The sequence below is a fragment of the Gossypium hirsutum genome, chromosome A02 (genome assembly GCF_007990345.1).
Source record: "Gossypium hirsutum isolate 1008001.06 chromosome A02, Gossypium_hirsutum_v2.1, whole genome shotgun sequence".
NCBI lineage: Eukaryota > Viridiplantae > Streptophyta > Magnoliopsida > Malvales > Malvaceae > Gossypium > Gossypium hirsutum.
In genome coordinates, this window is record NC_053425.1 from 1,126,870 (window position 1) to 1,148,250 (window position 21,381).

Sequence of the window (21,381 nt, forward strand, 5' to 3'; positions counted from 1 at the left end):
TATGTTTATGTTCAATAAAAGCAGTAAGAAGTTTTGAGTTTAATTTAAAATTAGATTGAACTCAATTGAATCCTATTATAGAAGCTTCAACTCGGTTTAAAGTAAAATTAAACCATACAACTTAGCTTGATTAAGTTGTTAATTATGATTTGTACATAAATATTTTAATTTATATTTAAATAACAAAATAAATTTAGGATTTCAGTTTTAAAGATTTATATTTTAAAATGTAATAATTTAATATACCAACACGTATTTTTATTGATCAATGAAAATATTTATAATTTTAAAATTTATATTTATAGAAATTGAAAATATAAATAAAATAAAATTCTATTTCTAGTCACCGTCAGAATCATGAAGTATATCAAACTTATTTTGATCTTGATAGGCATCCACTTCATAATAAAATATTTATAACACATCTATTTGAATGTCTATAAGTAGATAATGTGCCTCATTAAATCGAAAAATTATTTTATAGATTATTCCCACCACGTCATTTATGGCCTATTTTCAATTATTTAATTATTTCAACAAATTTTTCCGTGTAATTGATACATAATTTTGGTAATTTTTTACCCTTAACTCTGAATTTTGAACTCGTTAGAGGTTTAGAGTTCGTGATTCATGGTTCGAGTTTGAGTTCAAGTTTGGGGTTTAGGGTTCAACGTAAAAAAATTACCAAATTATATGTCAATGACATGATTTTTTTTGAAATGTCATTAAATAATTTAAAAAGGGAATATAGATGATGTCGTGGAAAGGGTCTATAAAATAATTTTTCTGTTAAACTTTATTAACGTAAAAGCCCTTTGAGAAAAAAATTTATTAGTGAAGGAAAAAAATACAAATATTTATAATACGCATAACAAGTTATCTCATTACAAATTTTATCAAGAAAATTCAGTGAGATAAAATATGAATTAAAAAAATATATAACGCGTATTTACTGTTATTCATGACAACCAAGTAAAATATTATACTCTAAAGTATTAAAATATTCATAACAATATTAAAAATATTAACATATATAATAATTAAATAATTAAATTAAATTTACATATGGTTGGAATTAAATATTAAAAGATTAAACATTGACTCACTTCAAGTTACAAAACCTAAAGGAACAACCTTTGTCTTTGTTTTTAGTGGTACATCTTTAAAAAGTTGCGTGGCCCATGAGTTTGTGCAACAAATTGATGTGTTCTTTTTCTCCGCCCGTCCAAGGACTGCTTTTTTCACGTGATATCAACTTCAAAAGGTCCAAATTTTCACACTACACATCTCGTTTTACCATTCAGCCATTCACACCTCTTTTCTAGTTGATTAAATTTTCTTGGTCATTTATTAACATCCATTATGCCATCAACGCCCTCTCGTTTGGTACAGTTGATAAAGACGAATAGATTGGTGTGGTTGTTTGAATTGGTTTAATTATTCGATTCAATCGGTTTTTTTAATTAAATTAAATTGGTCAGTTAAATTTATTGAATCATATTTTTAAATATTTTTATTTTATAAATTTTTAATTATTTATATAATCGAATTAGTCGAACTAATTAGAAGTAATGAACTGGAATTTTAATTGGTTTGATCTCTGATCTAATTCTGAAAATCTTGAGTTTGGGTTTTCGAGATTTTGTCATGCACAATTATATGTATGAGTTTTTGAGGCCCGTACAATTGTCATGTGTGAGTTTTAATTTAGTTCGTTAATTTTAGTCCGAACTGCATCAATTCTTAGTCTATTTATGCAGCAATAGTTTGATTCTACTTTATGATTATTCATATGGTTTGCTTGTACTACAAGTGTGTTATAGTTTGATATTTGTGGCTACTTGATCATGTATTTGTATTGTACTTTGTATTTATACCTGATAACCTAATCATATCATTGACAATTAGGGATAGCTATTCGAATTGCAGAATTCGAGTTGTTTTTTTTTTTGATTTAAATAATATTCAAATCTAAATTTTAAATTTATTGACCGTTACAGATTTGAAGCGAATCCGGATAAAACCCAATATTCATTACTTAAATTTTGAATTTAAATATTCAATCTACTTTATAATTTTGATTATATATATAACAGATTTAAATATTTGAGAAACGATTGAAAATTTTGAATGCTTTCTTTGCATATGAATAATAATATTTAACTTAAATTCAGAATTAAATAAATAATATTTAAATAATTTACGGATTATAAATTCAAATTTTTATGCAGATTTGCATAATCAAATTGAGATAATTAAAAAAAATATAGATATTTACCTCGCTATCATTTGTATTGCCAATTAGACCACTAGAAGATCTAATAACAAACCTAGCCCAGCCCAATAGACCTAATTCGATTCAGTTGAGTTTAGACAAATTTTTATATTTTGTTCTGACTCGAATTCAATTTAAATAATAATAAATTTATTTTAAAATTTAAATTTAATTATAAAAATATTTTAATAATTTTTAAATTTCGAAACGGGCCACAGAACTGGACTCTTTTTTTTTCCAAACCAACCCAACATCCTTACTTTGCTTATCAATAGTTTCACTACCAACACATCAAAGGACAGTTATCGGTGAGTGAAAATTTTTATAAGGTTTAAATGAGAAGATGGACAGGCGAAATCAGAATTTTTACATAATTTTATTATTTTAATAGTTTATATTTTATATTTTTTAAAAAAATTAAATTAAATTTTTATTATTTTAAAAATATTAAATTATAATTTTATCATTAATAATTTAAAAATTTTATAAATTATAAACACTTAAATACAAAAAAATATTTTAAAAGGTAAGCCTTACCAGCCCCTAACTGGGCCACTGAAAGATGAATTTATCCTTATTAAAAGCCTCTCATCCTTTTGTAATAATTTAGAAGTTGAATAGAACTCATTAAATATGTATATATATACTTTTTATAATGAAAGTGATAATGTGTTTTTACTTTTATATTTTAATATGTTTTCTTTTTAGAAAAAAAAAGCCTGCTAAATAAGTAGATTTATTAGTAAGTACCTAAAACAGAAAAGGTCAAATTATGGTTTTAATCCTTCTATTATAAGAATGGGGACTTAGTCCACATAAATTAATCTTTTCCATTTTAAAGTGTTATTAGTTAATGGGTAAATTGCATTAATAGTTATTAGCAGTCATCCAATTATTAGTAAGTTTTTTTTTGTCACTCAATTATTAAAAGTTACAAGATAGTCATTCAACAATTCGATTTTTTCTTTGTTAATCACTTGTCGTTAAATGACTTTATGATGAGGCAACTTTTCATTTGGCATAATAGCATTTTTAATCCTCAAAATCTGTACATTGTGTCAGTTTAGTTTTGATTCTAAACAATTTAGCCCTCAACATTTATACATTGCATAATTTGATTTGATTTTGTTAGTTTTGCTTATCTTTGTGACATTTCACCTAAAAAGTTATAAAAATAAATTTATCAGTTAAATTTGATTAAAAAATATCAAAAATAAGAACACCATAAAGATCCAAGATAATACTTTTCATCTCTTCTCATTCTTTTAAAATTAAACCTTAATGTCATGAGAAAAAATATTTTTTCTTTGTGACATTTCACCTAAAAAGTTACAAAAATAAATTTATCAGCTAAATTTGATAAAAAAAATATACCAAAAAATACGACCAGCAGAAAGATCCAAGATAATATTTTTCATATTTTCTCATTCTTTCAAATAATCACAAAGAAAAAAATATAAAAATTACCAAATTAGACAATGTGTGAATGTTGAAGATTATTTTTTTAGAATCAAAACTTAATTGACACAATGTATAAATATTGAGGGCTAAAATTGCTATTATACCAATTTTAAAAGTTACGAAGTTTTCTTTTTGTTAGTAATTTAACGGTTGGTGACTAAAAAAGAAATTTACTAATAGTTAGATAGCTACCAATGTAATTTACCTTTAGTTAATTTAAATAGTTAATACAATTAACTATTCCAATCAAAATATTAAAGTTATTTTTTTATTTAAAAAAAACAAGTTTTGAAAAGTACGTTCTAAAAACATATCAATATTTTAATTGGAATAGTTTGCTATGTTAATTATTTGGACTAACTAATAATATTATAAAAGTAGTGATCAAATTATGCCAAATCAAATACAAGGAACTAAATCTCAAAATTGAGCTAGAAGGACCAAAAGAAATATACATATGGCTAAGGTATGGGTTAATACATTATTTGGTACTTAAGTTTAGCTCAGTATTCAATTTGATACCTAAGTTTTCTTTGTCCCAATTTGGCACCTGAGTTTAGCTTCAATTTTCACATTGGTACTTAATTTTTTTCAATTTGATAATTTAGGTTTTTTTGGTCCCAAATTGGTACTTAATTGTGGCTTCAACATTTAATTTAGCACATACTTTTTTCATTATCCTAATTAAATTCCTATTTTTTACTAAAGCAAACATATCGAAATTTATTGGCTCACACGATTTCATTTAGTTTTGGTACCAAATTGAACATTAAAACCGAACTCATGTATGAAATTGCAAAAAGAAAAGAACTCAGGTACCAAATGGTACATTAACCCTTAAGGTATGGACAAATATTGCCGTAAATGTGATTATTAGCACTAAGGGCATAAATGACATTACGCTTTCTCCATTTTTAAAAAAAAGTAAGTATTTATTTACAGACAAAATGGGAAAGAGAAGACTTCAGTGAGTCAACACACCGAGCTAGTGTCCGTTTTCCACGATTGGCTTATTGCTTAGATTTGCTTAGCTTCTTTTAGATCAAAACACCATTGAAACACCATTTTAATGAGTTAAAAATCTTTATCGGAAATGGGCAAACTCGTTCCCGATCGCTCGTTTTTCCTTTTATTTTTCCTTTTTCTTCACTTTCTCCTCTTCGATTTCGCTCTCTCTGAGATTTTCTTCGAAGAACGCTTCGAAGGTAAAAAAGACAAGGAAGAAAAAAACTTCAATTCATCATTTCTTGTTATGTAAATACTATTAAATCTAATATCGTTGAGCTTTATTTCATCTGTTGTATCCTTCTATAATTGTTTTTTTTTGTGATCTGTAGAAGTTTCTAGAATACTTTTGGATTAGTTGTTCTTAGCAAATTAGTGAAAGAATTTACTGTTTTCTTCTTTTAGGATTTTAATAACGGAAAATTTGTAACTAAGTTAAATAGAGTATTTTTACGGTAGTGATTGGAAAGAAGAAGGTTCTGGAAGCTTTTGGTCAAACAGTTTGACTGTAGTGTATTGTGCTTCTAATTATCGTTTTCAATGATGGATCCTGTGTATTTCAATGATTGGAATTGATTTATTATGAGTGAAGTGTGATTGCTTATGAAAATGATATTCGATTTTTCTTCCTTTGGTTTCCGGAATGCTTTTGGATTTAATTTGTTCTTTGCAAAGTAGCCAAAAAGTTCCTGTTCTCTTCTTTTAGGATTTAGTAACGAGAATTTTGTAGCTAAATCAAACATAAAGGATTTTTGAGGTATTGATAGGAAAATAAGATTCTGGAAAATTTGGTCAAATAGTTTGATTGTAGCTTATTGTGCTTGTAGTTATCGTTTTCAATGATGGATCCTGTGTATTTCAATGATTTGAATCTATTTAGTTTGAGTAACATGTGATTGCTTATGAAAAATGATATTTGATTTTTCATTTTTGGTTCCTAGAGTATTTTTGGATTAACTTGTTCTTAGCAAACCAGTGAAGAAATTTATATTTTCTTCTTTTAGGATTTAGTGAAGGAACATTTGTAGCTAAATTAAACATAGAGGGGGTTTAACTGTAGTGATGGGAAAAGAAGATTCTGGAAGTTGTGGTCAAACAGTTTGACTGGATCATTATACTTGTAGTTATCACGTTCAATGATGGATCCTGTGTATTTGAATGATTTGAATTTATTTATTTGAGTAAAGTGTGATTACTTATGAAAAGATTTTTGATATTTTTTGTTTTCTTTTTGGAATTCGGACACAGATGGGTGGAAGAGCCGATGGGTGCTGTCAGATTGGAAAAGGAGTGAGGGAAAAGCCGGCACCTTTAAGCACACCGCCGGCAAGTGGTCTGGCGATCCTGATGATAAAGGTATATTTACACTGTAATAATATATTTGGATTTTAGAGATTTAAATGCTGAATCATGAATCCTAGTAATTTAAGATAAAAAAAATGCAATGACTGTTATATATAATGATTTTGTGAATTGATTGCATTCTATAAGAACTGTTACTATTTTTATCATTTTCAACTTCTATGATCTTTTTATGAAGCATTACTAGTAATTGTTACATATTCATACATATTTATGTTTACCTAATAGGGTTAAAAAAAAGGATGTCTAAATATACATGGTTACATTTATGGAAGGCCTACCAAATTAGAGTCTTGGTGTACTTATTACATATATGGAATAGCACTGCTGGCTATAGCTGATTTTTTATGCTTGGAAATCTTGCAGGTATTCAGACTTATAATGATGCCAAACATTATGCCATCTCTGCTAAGATACCAGAGTTTAGCAACAAAAACAGAACTCTAGTGGTCCAGTATTCTATTAAACTTGAACAAGACATTGAATGTGGTGGTGGTTACATCAAGCTTCTCTCCGGTTACGTAAACCAGAAGAAATTTGGTGGCGACACTCCTTACAGGTCTAGCAATTCATTTATATACGTTCGGTTACTAGTGTAATAACATGAGGGAAAAAGCTTATTTAACACATGTTCTGAAATAGTTAGACTTAAAATAAAGAATATTTAGTACAAATTTAAACTTGCCGTTAGAAAGATGAGTATAAAATTTTGTGAAAATTAAGACCACTTCAAAATAAGCAATAAGTTTTCCTTCTCTTTGCCACAAACAATTCATTAGAATGACTAAAAATTACCAATTGTGATTAGTTTATAGCTAACCAATGACTAAAACATGTGGAAAAAATAATACTCCCACCAAACGTAGCATAACATATAAATTTTGCCAATGACAAATTTCATATTTCCACATCTTAGATTTTTTCCATGCGAATCCAGACTGAAATAATCAGTTATCTACAACAGAAATTTCAGACTGTTGACCTGCTGTTTGTTTTCCAAAGTCATATTTATTGCTTTTGTATGTATATTTTGGTACCATATATAATTTTCTGGTTAGATTGCATTTTTTTCTTTTCCCCTTGGTGACGTTTGCCTTTTCTATAGATGTTATTATAGAAACTGATGCCATTTTCAGACTTACTTCATATTTACTTTAAACACTAGCTGATGGGTCTTTCATCGTGGTACAGTTTGATGTTTGGACCAGATATTTGTGGCACACAGACCAAAAAGCTCCATGTTATACTATCCTACCAGGGACAAAATTATCCTATTAGAAAGGATCTACAATGTGAAACGGACAAGCTAACTCACTTTTACACATTTATTCTAAGGCCTGATGCCTCTTATAGCGTCTTAATTGATAACAGAGAGAGAGAAACAGGCAGCATGTATACTGATTGGGATATCCTTCCTCCACGAAAAATAAAGGATGTTAAAGCCAAAAAGGTAGGACTCCAAGTGTCAACATGAGGTATTCATTGATGGATACCAAATATGATATCTGATATGATGCATCTACACTATTATATTTGAAATTCAACTTTAAGAACGTACTTAGGCAAACGACCTTGATGAAGCACTGATTTATATTATGTTACTACCCAGAAAGAATTAGAGTTCCTCTCATTATTTTTTTGAATACGCTGGTATGTCCTGGTCTATTTACCTGCTGCCTCAAAAAATTAACTCACGTTTGTTCTTTTCACAGCCTGCAGATTGGGATGATAGAGAATACATTGAGGATCCTGATGATGTCAAACCAGAGGTAACAAATGCTTCTCGTCCCTTCGGAATGTGATCTCTCAAACGATCATGTGATTTACTTTGAACTAAACACTTCTATTTTTATGCAGGGATATGATAAAATTCCAGCTCAGATTCCAGATCCAAAGGCGAAAGAGGTTTGTGCTCGTTGTTCAGCATCCAAAGGTCGTATTTTCAGATGGATAGAACAATTTCAGTACAGATATAATTTGTGCCCATATTCCTATTCCTTTCTTTTGTCAAAACACGATGCGTCCCCCCCCCCCCAACTCCCCCTCCCCCTGAAGGATGATAAGTAGGCTCTAATTCTGGTAGTTGATATGCTTTCAATGATAAGAAGTTATTTAAAATTTCTTTTAATTTTGTTCTCATAGCCTGATGACTGGGATGATGAAGAGGATGGTATTTGGAAACCACCTAAGATCCCAAACCCAGCATACAAAGGACCATGGAAGCGTAAGGTACTTTCAAGCTATTAACGTAAGATAGAAAGTAAAACCTCTGCTAAAGTTCTAACTTCTTCATCCCTTATTCAGAAAATCAAGAACCCCAACTATAAGGGAAAGTGGAAGACTCCATGGATTGATAACCCAGGTATGTCCTTGCTAGATGTCAGCAACTCAATGGTAAAATCACACAACTAGAGCGTAACCAGGGGACTTTAACTTGCCATAAATGCTTAATATAGGCTATAAGTAGTCATCGAGCTGCTATGACTATCCAAGCTACTCTTCACATTTATATTGAGTTCTGATGGATTTATGCAGTTGCTATCCATGCCTGTCTTCGATACAGGCTGAATATGTACTCTCCCCTTTTTTAATTGTTTCTTCTGATATGTTGCATAAACTCTAATTAATTTGTGAATTTTCCATTGTCTTCATTTTCCTGTCTTCCAGAGTTCGAAGATGATCCAGACCTCTATGTGCTGAGACCAATAAAATACGTGGGTATTGAAGTCTGGCAGGTAAGCATCAAACATTTCCTCATCTGCTTTTGGTGGAGGGTGGTTTAAGATAGAACTAATCTTTTCAGGAACAAAGGAAATAATCCCATTGTTCTGAAGTTGATTACTTCCAATCTTGTTTCCTTTTTCGATAATGTTTATTAAATGACAAGTTAAAGAGGCATACCTCTTGTTCCTATGGTACATTTGCATGTTGGTTGCCAACCCACATCGAATACCTAATTCTCGGAAAGAAACGTATATGTTGAAATGAGGATGGGGTACAGTAAGCTGTATGGCAAAACTAAATGGATTATATCTCATATTGCAGGTAAAGGCTGGTTCGGTTTTTGACAACATATTGATTTGTGATGACCCACAATATGCAAGAGAAGTTGTAGAAGATATATGGGCCAGGAATAGGGAGGTGAGATGTTGATTTTCAGACTTCAGATTTAGAGTGAATTGAAGTGTCTAACTAGCTAACAATTTGCGTGGAATATTTCAGGCTGAAAAGGAAGCCTTTGAAGAAGCAGAGAAAGAACGAAGAGCCCGGGAAGAGGAGGTTGTTAGCCCAATATAGTTTCTCTTCGAACTTTGAATCCGGAATTCGTTGCATTATTTCTGAATATTAAGTCTTTGAATCTCTATTTGTGCAGGAAGCAAAAAGAGCTAGAGAGGAAGGTGAAAAGCGGAGAAGAGAGAGGGACCACCGACATAGAGACAGGAGGCACCGTAGAAGGGTATTTTATTTGTCTTCTTTATTTACTTTTCTCTAACACTTTCTTTTTACCTTTGTAAATCATTTAATCAACAAAAGTCAATGACCCTATGTGTGTTCATTGTTGAAGAAAGTGAGATCGAGTTTTAATCATAATAAATGAAGTTTATGGTAACTTTAGTTCTTTTCCGAAGTAGTGGTGGCTGGTGGTATGTGTATATATAATATGCATACGTATATATATTATACACACGCCAACGATTTGGAAGAAAGCATTTCTACGTTACGTTATAGTGGTGATGGAAGTAATCATGGGTTAGTGTGAAGAATTAGATTGTCATTGTTTGCACCATGTTAGAAAGAGAGGTCTGAACTGCAAATCGTTAGAATATTGCCTTTCTTTACCAAGCTACATTATAATATGAGTTGAAGTATTTTTTTTTCTTGGCAGCACGATCCTCGTGATTATCTGGACGATTACCATGTAAGTGCAATTCCTTTCCATTCCTTCACAATAATTCTTTTTATGAAACCATTTATTCGTTTTGGTCTAGTTTTTATCTCAAATCGATGAATACGATTGTGGTAAAATTTGGTATTTGTGACATTCAGTGCCATCATAAATTGTTAATGTCCTTTGCATTTAGATTTAGGGCTATCATAGATTGTTCTCTCCTTTCTTTTTTTCTTTGTTACTAGCTTCGAATTAGATCTGTCTATATTAGACACGACACGGACAAAATAAGTACAACAAAATGCATAATCAAATATCCGACACACTAGAGTCCGAGTAACACATAACTCGATAGCATTCCTGACCAAACACTTAACCACAGATTCTTTTTTCTTTCCTTATTCTTTAGGATGAACTATGAGGTTGTCCACCACAATTTCGCGAGTTTTAGGATCCCATTTCGATTACGAAAAAGAGAAAAATCGAAGCAAGGTTCCACGCTGAGAGAGTTGGGGTTACTGTGTACTGGTTGTTCTCATTGTTGTCGTCGTTGTTGTGACATCGTTGTTGTAATATGAACATTTAAGCTGAAAACTGCTAACATTCCATGATCCACCTCATGTTTGGATGCTAATTTTGTTGAATAAATTGGAACTTTCAATTATTGTTGTTTTGCTTACACTTTGCATCTGATTTAACTTTTCCACGTCATTTACAAATTATTTTTAAATTTAATTATAAAAAATATATATATTTCAAATTAAGTGTAAGCCAATATTTTATTTTATTTTATTTTATCCTTTTGAGAATATCAGCCCAGATTTCATTGTAATGGGAAATCTTTTGTTATTATATTAGGGGTTTAGTTTATATTATTTTATTTTTAAAATGTTTATTAGTTAGTTGAAAATTTTAACTCAATTTTTTAAAATAAATTTATGTGAACTTCAAATGATTACGATTTTTTTTAAAGAAAATTAGTTGAATAATTATTAAAAAGACTTCACATTGAATTTCAAGTTAACATTTTAACAAGAAAAAAGTAAGTGTTAATAATTTAGATTAATTAATAATGTTATAAACATAAAAGTATTTAATTATGTAAATTTAAAATATTAAATTTTTCTGTTTCTTTTTTATTTTTTAGATTAAACGCTCAAGCTCGAATTAAACTTTTTAAAATAATTAAATAAAAGTTAATTTTTTTTAGAAGTGTTCAATTTTTCATGCATTTCATTATATTTATAATAAAAAATAAATGAATAGTGACTTATTTAAAATAGGAACACATGATAATTGAATTAGATATTACTTAATATACATTATCAAAAAGAGTTTTTCATTGAAATATTTTTGAAAAAACAATTAACTCTTATTTGAGCACATTTAAAAAGTAAGGTAACTTGAATCAAATCAGATTGATTAGATCAAGAATCTATCAAAAAATTAGTCTGGAATATGTTAACTTAAGAATCGATTACGGATCAATCGAACAATTGAACTAAAATTTTAACATATACTATAAATTTTTAATAATTTATTTAATAAATTAATTAAATTAATTGGACCAATAAATTGATGATTTGATGAATTTAATTATAGTAAGATTTTGAAAACTAAAAAGTTATAATTCCAATGTAAACATTTAATCATTTTTTGATGATGAGGTGAGCAGTTCCGTTTTGATCGAGGGACCAAATTTGTTGAACAAACTTATCTTAAAATTTGCCCCATTTCAAAGAGCGGTAGGTGAAGCTAACAGATGTCTCATAAAAAGGGGACAGCAATTATGTCACCAAGTTGGCTCAATTTCACTTCTACGTGTAGTTCCACAACCTTTATAAAATCGTCACCGACCAGTAACTGTATCATCACCTTTTAAAATGGTCAAAATCTTAGTGAAATCTAATATATATAGCTCATTTATTATAATTTAATTATCAATTTTCCATTAATTCTATAAAGTAGTTGCTTAAATTTCACTATTAGTCCTTGTACTTTGCAAAGGTTATGGATTTAGTTTCTATGCTTTAATTTAATTAATTTTAATCCTTGTACTTTTTAAATTCTAAAATTTCAATCATTATCGAACAATAACTATTACATCCATTAAGTTAAATCTTGCTATTTTCAAAATATGATGTGGCAAACATTTGATTATATGTATAATATCATGTTAGCTTGTTATTTTAACATTGCTCACTGAAAATTCAGTTAATAGATTAATAAGTGACATTTGCGATAAGACTGAAATTTTAAAATCCAAAAAGTATAGAGATTTAGAATAATCCAATTGAAAAATATATACTAAATCTACAACTATAAATATAGTATAAGACTATTAATTGAATTTAACTGAACGAATTTAATTGCTACTATTTGAATCAGAACTAAAATTTTAAAATTTAAAAAAAAACAGGGATTAACATTGACTAATTTGAAAAGTACCGAAATTAAAATGAATCAGATTAAAATATAAGGACTAAATTCATAACTTTTGCAAAGAACATGGAATAATAGTAGAATTTAACCAAAATAATTTGATATAATTTATTTTTTAAATAATATGACATATACACCTTGAATTTTTAATTTTTTTACAGTTTTAGAAAAACATAAAATAATAAAATATATAATATTATCAAGTTGTCAGAAAAAAGAAGAAGCATATGCCTATTTTCAAACATAAATAAAAAATTAACGAGAAAATTTTGATATTAAAATTAAAATACACGCCTTGAAAAATTAAAAAATTATAAATAACTAAATAACTAAATAACAATAAATAATTAAATTTATAAAATTAAAGTAATATATAATAACTATAATAAATATATATAGAAAGCGTTCCTTTATATTCTATATTCTATCAAAAGTGTCAAGGCGATGAAAATTGAAAAAAAAAAGGTGGGAAAATTTAAAAAAATAAAAAAATATTTATTTAACAAAATATTTTCTTAGTCTCTTATTTTTAAAAAAAATTAGAATTTTTCTCTCTCGTAAAATAAAAAAATTATCAAAATTTACTTTTTACTAATAAACTTATTTATTTCAAAATAAATTAATCGTTTTTTAATATCCACAATTTTTTTTTAAAAAAAGAAACTTTGCTTTACAATTTGATTAAATTTTATTTATACCTCGTAGAAAAAAATGTTTTTAATTTAATTTATTCCTATTACTTTAGAAAGTAAAGGCGAAATTGACAATTTTTTTAATAATAAATACCATTTATTTTACCTGATGTTAAATAAAATAAAAATTGAATAATATAAAAACAATCATAGAATATCTCAATAATATCACATAATTAATTTTTTTTCTCAAAATCTTTTAAAATCAATAGTTTGGGGTAAACTATAACCGAGGTCATTAAATTGTTAGTATGTTTACTTTTTGATCATTTAACTTCAAAAAATTACAAAATAATTATTAAATTGTTCGAAATTTTTTAATTAAGTCATAGAGCTATTAAAATCGATGTTGTATGGCATTCTTTGCTTGCACCGCTTGCACAAATCGAAAGCTCTCTTCCCCTTCTTTTTTACAATGCAGTTTTTTTCATGAAACAACTTTAAACGTTATGAATCTATGAATCAAAATTCAAATAGATTTATTCTCCGATCTCCGTTATTGATCGTCAACTCGATTTGGATCTAAAGTATGTTTTTTTACTTATCAATGGGTATTGAACTACTGATTCATCGTACAAATCGTTAAATCATAGTTTAGAGTTCGTTAGCTGAACTTTAAAAAAAAATAACAATCTGGTAACTTAAATGAAAATTTTCATATAGTTTAATAACTTAAATAAATTTTTTTAAATAATTTAGTGACCATTTTATAACATTTTTTAAATTTAATGATCAAAACGTAAATTTTTTAATTAATTAATGATCTTGAGTACAATTTACACAATAATGAAAATCTATGTTTTTCCTCAAAATAAATCTTTTTTCATGTGTTTCACTCAACAAAAAACAGACATTTTATTGACAAGTGACAGCCCACAATGTACATACGCTGTATCTCTCTCTAAAAAGAGAAAGCTTTCTCTAAAGGAGAATCCATTTTTAGAAGGAGAAAAAAGAGAGAGAAATGCAAATGCTCTCTAAAGCTTCATCTGCTATGGCCTCCTTTCCTTGTTCAAGGGTTTGTTTTCATTTTCATTTTCCCTTTTTTTAATCCTTGAATTTGAATTTTTTTAGGAAGGAAACTGAAAATATAATGAAATATAATAGCAAAGATCTGATTTTTTTTTTATACCCAATTTGAGAAAAATGACATTTCCTTTTATGGCTAATCGAAGAAATGGGTGTTGGACTAGTTTTAGCTTGATGGGAAATCTGGGTTTTGGCTTTTGTGATGTATAATTTGCTCTTTTTATGCCATTTTTAGCCATCTGTTTTTTTTTCCCAAATTAGGGTTCATATGATTTTAACTGGTTTTGCCTTGTATGAACACTTGAAACTTGTTTTGTCACTGTATGTTGATATGAATCTTGTTCAATATGTTGTGATTTATAGTTAGTGTTTCCATTATCTGAATTTCATATGATGCACTTTAAAAAAGAGAACTTATTAAGGTGGGATCTAAGTCCCATTCCTTGTACTTAGATACATAACAATTCACCATGCTCGGCAGTCCCGGTTCCGAGGTTGGTTTTGCGATGGCTTTATCTAGTTTAGGGTAAGCATTGCAATACCAATGTCAGATACGAGCCTCAAGTGACTTTCCATTAGTTTTTGTTTTTCTCGAGCCTCAGGCTTACGCTATATTACCTATATCACCAGCTATGTTATGTGGTCTAGGTTTGCAATGCTACAATACCGATTTCACCTATACGGGAAGCTTTGATACCAATTGATATGGATCTCCAGAGAACCATACCAAAAAAGCTAGATATTAGGGCGAGAGAGAGTAGGTCCATATAAACCTTTTAAGGAAATCCCCTACTTTCCAATGTAGGATCCAAGCCCTATAACAGAGTTGCATGATGTCACCAGCTATGTTATGTGGTCTAGGTTTGCAATGCTACAATACTGATTTCACCTATGATGTGAAGTTTCGATACCAATTGATATGGATCTTTGGAGAACCATACCCAAAAAGCTAGTTATTAGGGTGTGAAAGTATAGGTCCATATAAACCCTTCTAAGGAAATCCCGTACTTTCCAATGTATGTTCCGATCTGAGCCCTATAACAGAGTTGCATGATATGAATCACTTCCCACAAGTCATTAAACTAAAGCCTTGACTTTGATACGAACTTGCTGCTTTCTCTCTATACATTTACTTGTCTTGTATGTATGTAGATATTAGGGTGAGAGAGTCTAGGTCCATATAAACCCTTTTAAGGAAATCTCATACTTCCCGATGTAGGATCCGAGCCCTATAACAAAGTTGCATGATATGAATCATTTCCCACAAGTCTTGACTTTGATACGAACCTGCTTTCTCTCTATACATTTGCTTGTCTTGTATGTATGTAGATATCCGTATATGAATTGGTGGTTTGCAATCATGATTATAATTTGAAATAATTTTATGTGATTTTGTATTTGATTGTTATTGCAGGAACTTTTGTCTTGATTATATGTTGGTTTATGGTTATATTTGAAAGCCTATTTTCGAATGTTTTAGGTGAGGAGTGGGCTTTGTGTTTGGCCAGGCTTGAGGCAACTTTGCATAAGAAAGGGTCTCGAGTATGGCTTGCGCTTATTATCGATGCCCCTCAAAACCTTGCGCGGGGCAAGTCGTTCTCTTAGGGTCGCGGAGTTTTGTAGTGTCACCAACGTGTCTTCCTCATTGCAAATTGAATTGGTGAGCACACCTCTTTTAATATTTCTCGTGTTTAAAATGTTCCATTTTAATAATCTTTTTACTTGTTTTGTTTTCGTGATTGTTTGTTCACCTTCATTTTGTCAACTCATTGTTTTTTGCAGGTACCATGTCTTAGAGACAACTATGCATATCTTTTACACGACGTGGACACAGGCACGGTTGGAGTCGTTGATCCTTCAATAGCTATGCCCATTATCGATGCTTTGAGTCGGAAAAACCGGAACTTGAATTATATATTGAATACCCATCACCATCACGATCATACTGGTGGGAATGCAGAGCTGAAAGCAAGGTATGGAGCAAAGGTATGAAAATTGGTATCTCTTGGTTCAGTCATCTTTTCAGCTCCTATCAGACATTAAAATCATAAACTCGACTGGAATATCCATTTGTAGTCTGTGAAAGCAAGGTACAGAACAGGGTATCAGCTGGGCTTGGCAAGTAAAGTGAGCCATATCCCAGCCTGGCCTATAGACAGGTTTATTTACAATGCATTTGCAAGTGAAGCTTATTAACGGTCTTTAGACAGTGACATATATATGGGTTTCAATTGTTTGGAAAGGCATTTGAATTATGGATTTTGTATATCATGACCGGGATAATGATAGTATTAATAACTGTTGTTCTTCGTGTAGGTTATTGGTTCGGGAATAGACAAGGATAGGATTCCTGGAATTGATATTGTTCTAAATGATGGGGACAAGTGGATGTTTGCGGGTCATGAGGTGCATGTCATTGAAACTCCTGGTCATACCCGAGGTTAGATTCATTACCCATTTTATCTGAAATTCAACTGAATAATGTATGAACTTACAGCAGTCATATTCTGGTCTCCGCTTTGTGGTAGCTTGTACCTTCTCAATCCCCCCTTTCTATTTATTAGCTATATTACTCGGACTTGGTCGTGAGTGTTGGATATGTATATATGTCCAACCAGGGTATTTTCGTTTTTTAAAAGTTTTTCATGTCTTTGGAGGGTCATATCTCATCATACTAATGTTCATATATGCATCAAATCCAAGCATCACAAGTACTTAAAGAAAAATGAAGAGCTGGAGTAACATAGTTTATTAGTATTTATTGTTATTATTAAATTGAAACATGTCATGCAGGCCATATCAGCTTCTATTTTCCAAGTTCTGCAGCAATATTTACCGGGGACACATTGTTCAGCTTATCATGTGGCAAGCTTTTCGAAGGAACCCCGGAACAGGTATCTTCTTTGACATCTAAAATTTACGATATCTTAGTTAACAGTGGATACCCTAAAGGGCTATTTGGACTTGGCTGTTAGTATCGAATGTCGGTATGTTCGATATTTTTCAAGTTTTCCATGTATTTGGGGGTTGATCCAGTATCCCCGCACCTATATCTGGCATTAGACATGACTATCATACGTAGGTTAGGAAAAATGAAGAGTCCGGATAAGTGAAAGTAACATAGAATTAAATGTGAAACAAATGTAAAATTCTGGTGCCATATATCACAAACTTTCATATTCTGGTGAATCATCTGTGTTATTATCAATACATATCTTAACGGCTGAATTCTACCCGGCAGATGCTTTCTTCCCTTCAGAGGATCATGTCTCTGCCTGATGATACAAATATATATTGTGGTCACGAATATACTTTGGTTAGTCTATTAATCTTTTCAATTGAACCCTTCAGTTTTCCCCACGCGGAATTCAGAAAGGCACTAACCATATAACGTACCTGTTTTGGCAGAGTAATTCGAAATTTGCATTGTCGATAGAACCCAAGAACGAAGCACTTCAGTCGTATGCAGCGCATGTAACTCACCTTCGCAACAAAGGGTTGCCTACGGTAATTTCTATAGTTTGTCTTTCTTAGCTGATTTCTCATACCTTTCAAGGATTTCTTTTTTGTTCAATATACCTTTCAAGGACTAGATCATAAAATTTGTCGAACAAACTGATAATGATTTGTTTCACCGAGCTTTGGGGCATTTGTTCTTCTTAATGCATTTATGTAAATGCCTATTGCATACATGTGTTTAAGGACATCGTCACACTGCTATTTGCGTCTGGTTCTCGATCTTCTTACCTTCGATAACATGGGTTTTCCTTTGTTGATCGGATTATATGTTGTTCAGCCCTAAACTAGTCATGTCAATTGTTTTAGATAGGGATAATATAATTTTTGGTCATTGAACTTAGTAATTAGGTCTACTTTAGTAATTGAACTTGGATTTTGTGAAGATTTAATGATGTGACTAGTGTGCTTGTAACATGACTGGATTGGTCAGTCGAATTAATTGGACCGATAATTGACCGGTATACTGATCCAAACAAAGGGTTGAACTGATTGAATCAAAAACTGCTTGAAACCAGTAAAAAAAAAAAACTAGGACAAAAACCAGTAATTGAATAGGTTGAAACGGTTTAATAATCTTTTTTTAGTTATTTATGCAACTGTGTTTGACCATTGGCTCAACTAGATCCATACGAGTCGAGCAAGCTCCCCCGAATTGCCCAATAATGTAGCATCAACTAACAATCTGCTGTTTTTCAGATTCCAACTACACTGAAAAAAGAGAAGGCGTGTAATCCGTTCCTTCGAACATCGAGCTCAGAAATCAGGCAGGCATTAAATATTCCGGCCAATGCAAATGCGGCTGAAGCACTGGGTGTCATTCGTCAAGCAAAGGATAATTTCTAGGGCTTGTTTAGACATCATTTCTGTATGTGTATAGGTGATGTTAGCTCTTCCATATGTGAAATAAAAAACCACAAATGTTTACCAATGTTCATATGCTTTGATTTTTCTTTTTGGTTCTTTCGAAATTCTCTTGAGCTAATCTCAAAATATTATTTTGCTTATTTCCTCATAACAATTTTTTATTCCTTTGCCTCTTATATATATGTAATTGTTTAACATTAAAATCCCAAAATCGGATTGGAGATCGAATTGATTTGTTTTATGGTCCAATAAGTTTAATTGATTAGGTTGATTGGTTTTGGGTTAGGTCAATTTAGATCATGTTAATTTGAAGTTTTAAAAATTTCAGGTTTTTTGGTCATGTAAGTTTCGAGTTTGGATCATTTAGAATCTGATTCATTGAGTTTATTTGTGTTTGAGGTTTGGGATTTTTGGGTTGAATTATTATTGGTATAGATCATTTTGGATTTTTATCACTTCGATAGTAGGTTATTTATTTGCGCTATTTTTAAGTTTGAATTAATTTAGGTGTGATTGGAAAAGTTTAAGTTGTGTTTTTGTTAATAAATTAGGTTAATCGGTCGAGTTTAGGTTTGAATTGATTGAGTCGGATTTTAATATATTTTTTATAAAGATAAGGATAGTTTAAAAGATGAATTTTTAGAGAATGTATTGATAATTTAAATATAAAACTTTTGTTATTTCATATTGATTTAATCAAAATTAGTAAATTATAGGAAGATTTTTAAAATAGCATCGTTCTTTTTTTTGGTTATTTTAAATTTTTTTATCAATTTATTTATTGCTGTTAGAAAAATTAATCAAAATGGTTATGCGGTAGTTTGTTGACTGGGTTTGCAAAAAGAAAAAGAAAATTTATCTTATAATCCCTTTAAAAATTACAAAATTTTTAAGTTAATCCTTTAAATCCTCATATTAAATAACATAAAAAAAAAATACTAGATCTAGGTTCCAAACTTTTCTTCAGTTTCCTCCTCTATCTAGACATTGAGATAAATTTCTTAATTATTCTTGTTTTCCATTTATTTATTTTCCAACTTAATAGTTTAGTTGCACTGTTTTTTTAAAAGCGCTTTGATTTATGAAAAGATGATTAATCTTCAAACAGAAACTATATGTGTTAAGGTTTTTTTTTTAAATACAAAGCTTTCTGTTAACCCAAACACTGAAACCACAAAACAATTGCATTCTAATCAAATCATACAAAAAAAAATATTAATCTTGCACAGCTTTTGATTAACCCAAACTCTGAAATCTTGATATAGTTTTCATATTTGAGTAAAAGACGACAAAGTGAAGATTTTAAAATTTAGGTTCAATAACCACGGGGTTAGGTGACATGGTAAGTGTTTCTTCTACTTTAAACAATGATTTAGGGTTTAATCCTCGCCTTGAGTATGAAATAACTTTAAAATTCGTGGCCATCATCTACCCTTTTAATGGCTTACAAAGTGGTAATGATTGGTGATTAGACTTCTTTTGTTAGATGTATTGATTCAGTGGTAGGTTTTAAACCGATTGAGGGCTTACAAAACGTAGAGAATTAGTGACTGAGTTTCTTTTTCTTAAATGTATTGATTCAAAGAAAGGCTTTAAATGAATTAAGCCAATAAACAATTGAACCATATTTTTTATTCTTTTAATCTTTTTATTTTGAAATTTTGAAATAATTTATTTAATTAAATTGGATGAACCAATTGGACTAGCGAACAGGTGGCTTGATCGATTTGATTTCTGAAAACCCTAGTAATTGGACTTAATTTTTTAAAATTAAAAAAAGTAAATAAACTAAATTTTAAGAAATAAAAGTAGAAAATTAAATTCTAAAAATACGAAAAGTATAAAAACTTAGAGCATATTTTGACTGTTTATATATATGGTTAAAGTGAATAGCTTAAGTCCCTTGAGTACTTAGGTCTAAGTCTCACCATATGTGTATAATATATGTGGTTTATTTATTTATTTGTTTATCATTCATGTTCATTTTACAGTCTATATTAAGGATTTATGATTATCATTTTCAACTATATCATCATTAAAGTTCGAACTTGCATTCTATTTTTGAAATTATAATATGTCTTACCACTACATCTACCACTTAGAGTAGAAGTCTTAATCAATTTTTTTAATCAAATTTTATTCAATATTAAAGATAAAAACGGGATAACACGGTTTAAACCCGTATTAAACAAGCAAATCAATACTTTAATCACCATGTTTATCATACATATTTATGTAATATTTATATCATCATATTTAAAGAAAAATTTGGAAAGAATTTAGGAAGACAAATAGTAGCCAGTAGGTGACAAATGAAGTTTAGTGGGAGCTGTAATTTTCACCTGAAAGCGCCCATGTATCTGACGCCCCATGGACCTTCTCACCCGATTTCTGGTCCCCACCACCCACTGGCCACTAGTCACTACCCACTTTTTTTCCTTTCAACCAAAATATTAGTTACATAAGATTTATTATGGTCTAATTTTGGTTTTAATCCTCTATTATTTTGGAATTTAAAATTTAGTCCTTTTCTTATAATTGGTAAGGTTTAAAGGATTTTTTACGGATCAAACTCGAGATTGGTGTTAACCAAATACTCTAACGCAAGTACTTTTTCACTCACTAGTGGTTCAGTGACAAACCATCTACTTTTGGTGGATACCAAAAAATATATAATTTAACTAATAATATTAACAATTAAATTTCGAGTTCTAGAGATTTTTTAAAGAAAAATTATAGCTAGTAATATTAACTATTAACTTTCATCAAATTAAGCTAAGATCAGGTAAAAGTACCAAAGAAGCTCTTGTATTTGGGGGCAAATTGCATTTTGGCTCTTTTAT

General features: G+C 29.8%; 2 protein-coding genes across 2 annotated transcripts; both read left to right on the plus strand.

Annotated features, from left to right (window-relative positions):
- Positions 1-4,679: 4,679 nt before the first annotated feature.
- LOC107927482 (calreticulin-3) lies at positions 4,680-10,656 on the plus strand. Its single transcript, XM_016858549.2, has 14 exons — positions 4,680-4,941; positions 5,990-6,097; positions 6,470-6,662; positions 7,295-7,553; positions 7,816-7,872; positions 7,961-8,008; positions 8,246-8,332; positions 8,408-8,465; positions 8,771-8,838; positions 9,149-9,244; positions 9,326-9,382; positions 9,477-9,560; positions 9,990-10,022; positions 10,402-10,656. The coding sequence occupies exons 1-14, from the start codon at positions 4,830-4,832 to the stop codon at positions 10,411-10,413; spliced, it is 1,272 nt and encodes a 423-aa protein (XP_016714038.1). The 5' UTR covers positions 4,680-4,829; the 3' UTR covers positions 10,414-10,656.
- A 3,297-nt stretch (positions 10,657-13,953) lies between these two features.
- On the plus strand, positions 13,954-18,678 carry LOC107927512 (probable hydroxyacylglutathione hydrolase 2, chloroplastic). Its single transcript, XM_016858599.2, has 8 exons — positions 13,954-14,144; positions 15,636-15,815; positions 15,938-16,141; positions 16,472-16,595; positions 16,949-17,049; positions 17,397-17,471; positions 17,564-17,662; positions 18,371-18,678. Exons 1-8 carry the CDS (start codon positions 14,091-14,093, stop codon positions 18,515-18,517), a joined length of 984 nt encoding a protein of 327 aa, XP_016714088.2. The 5' UTR covers positions 13,954-14,090; the 3' UTR covers positions 18,518-18,678.
- The last annotated feature ends 2,703 nt before the right edge of the window (positions 18,679-21,381 follow it).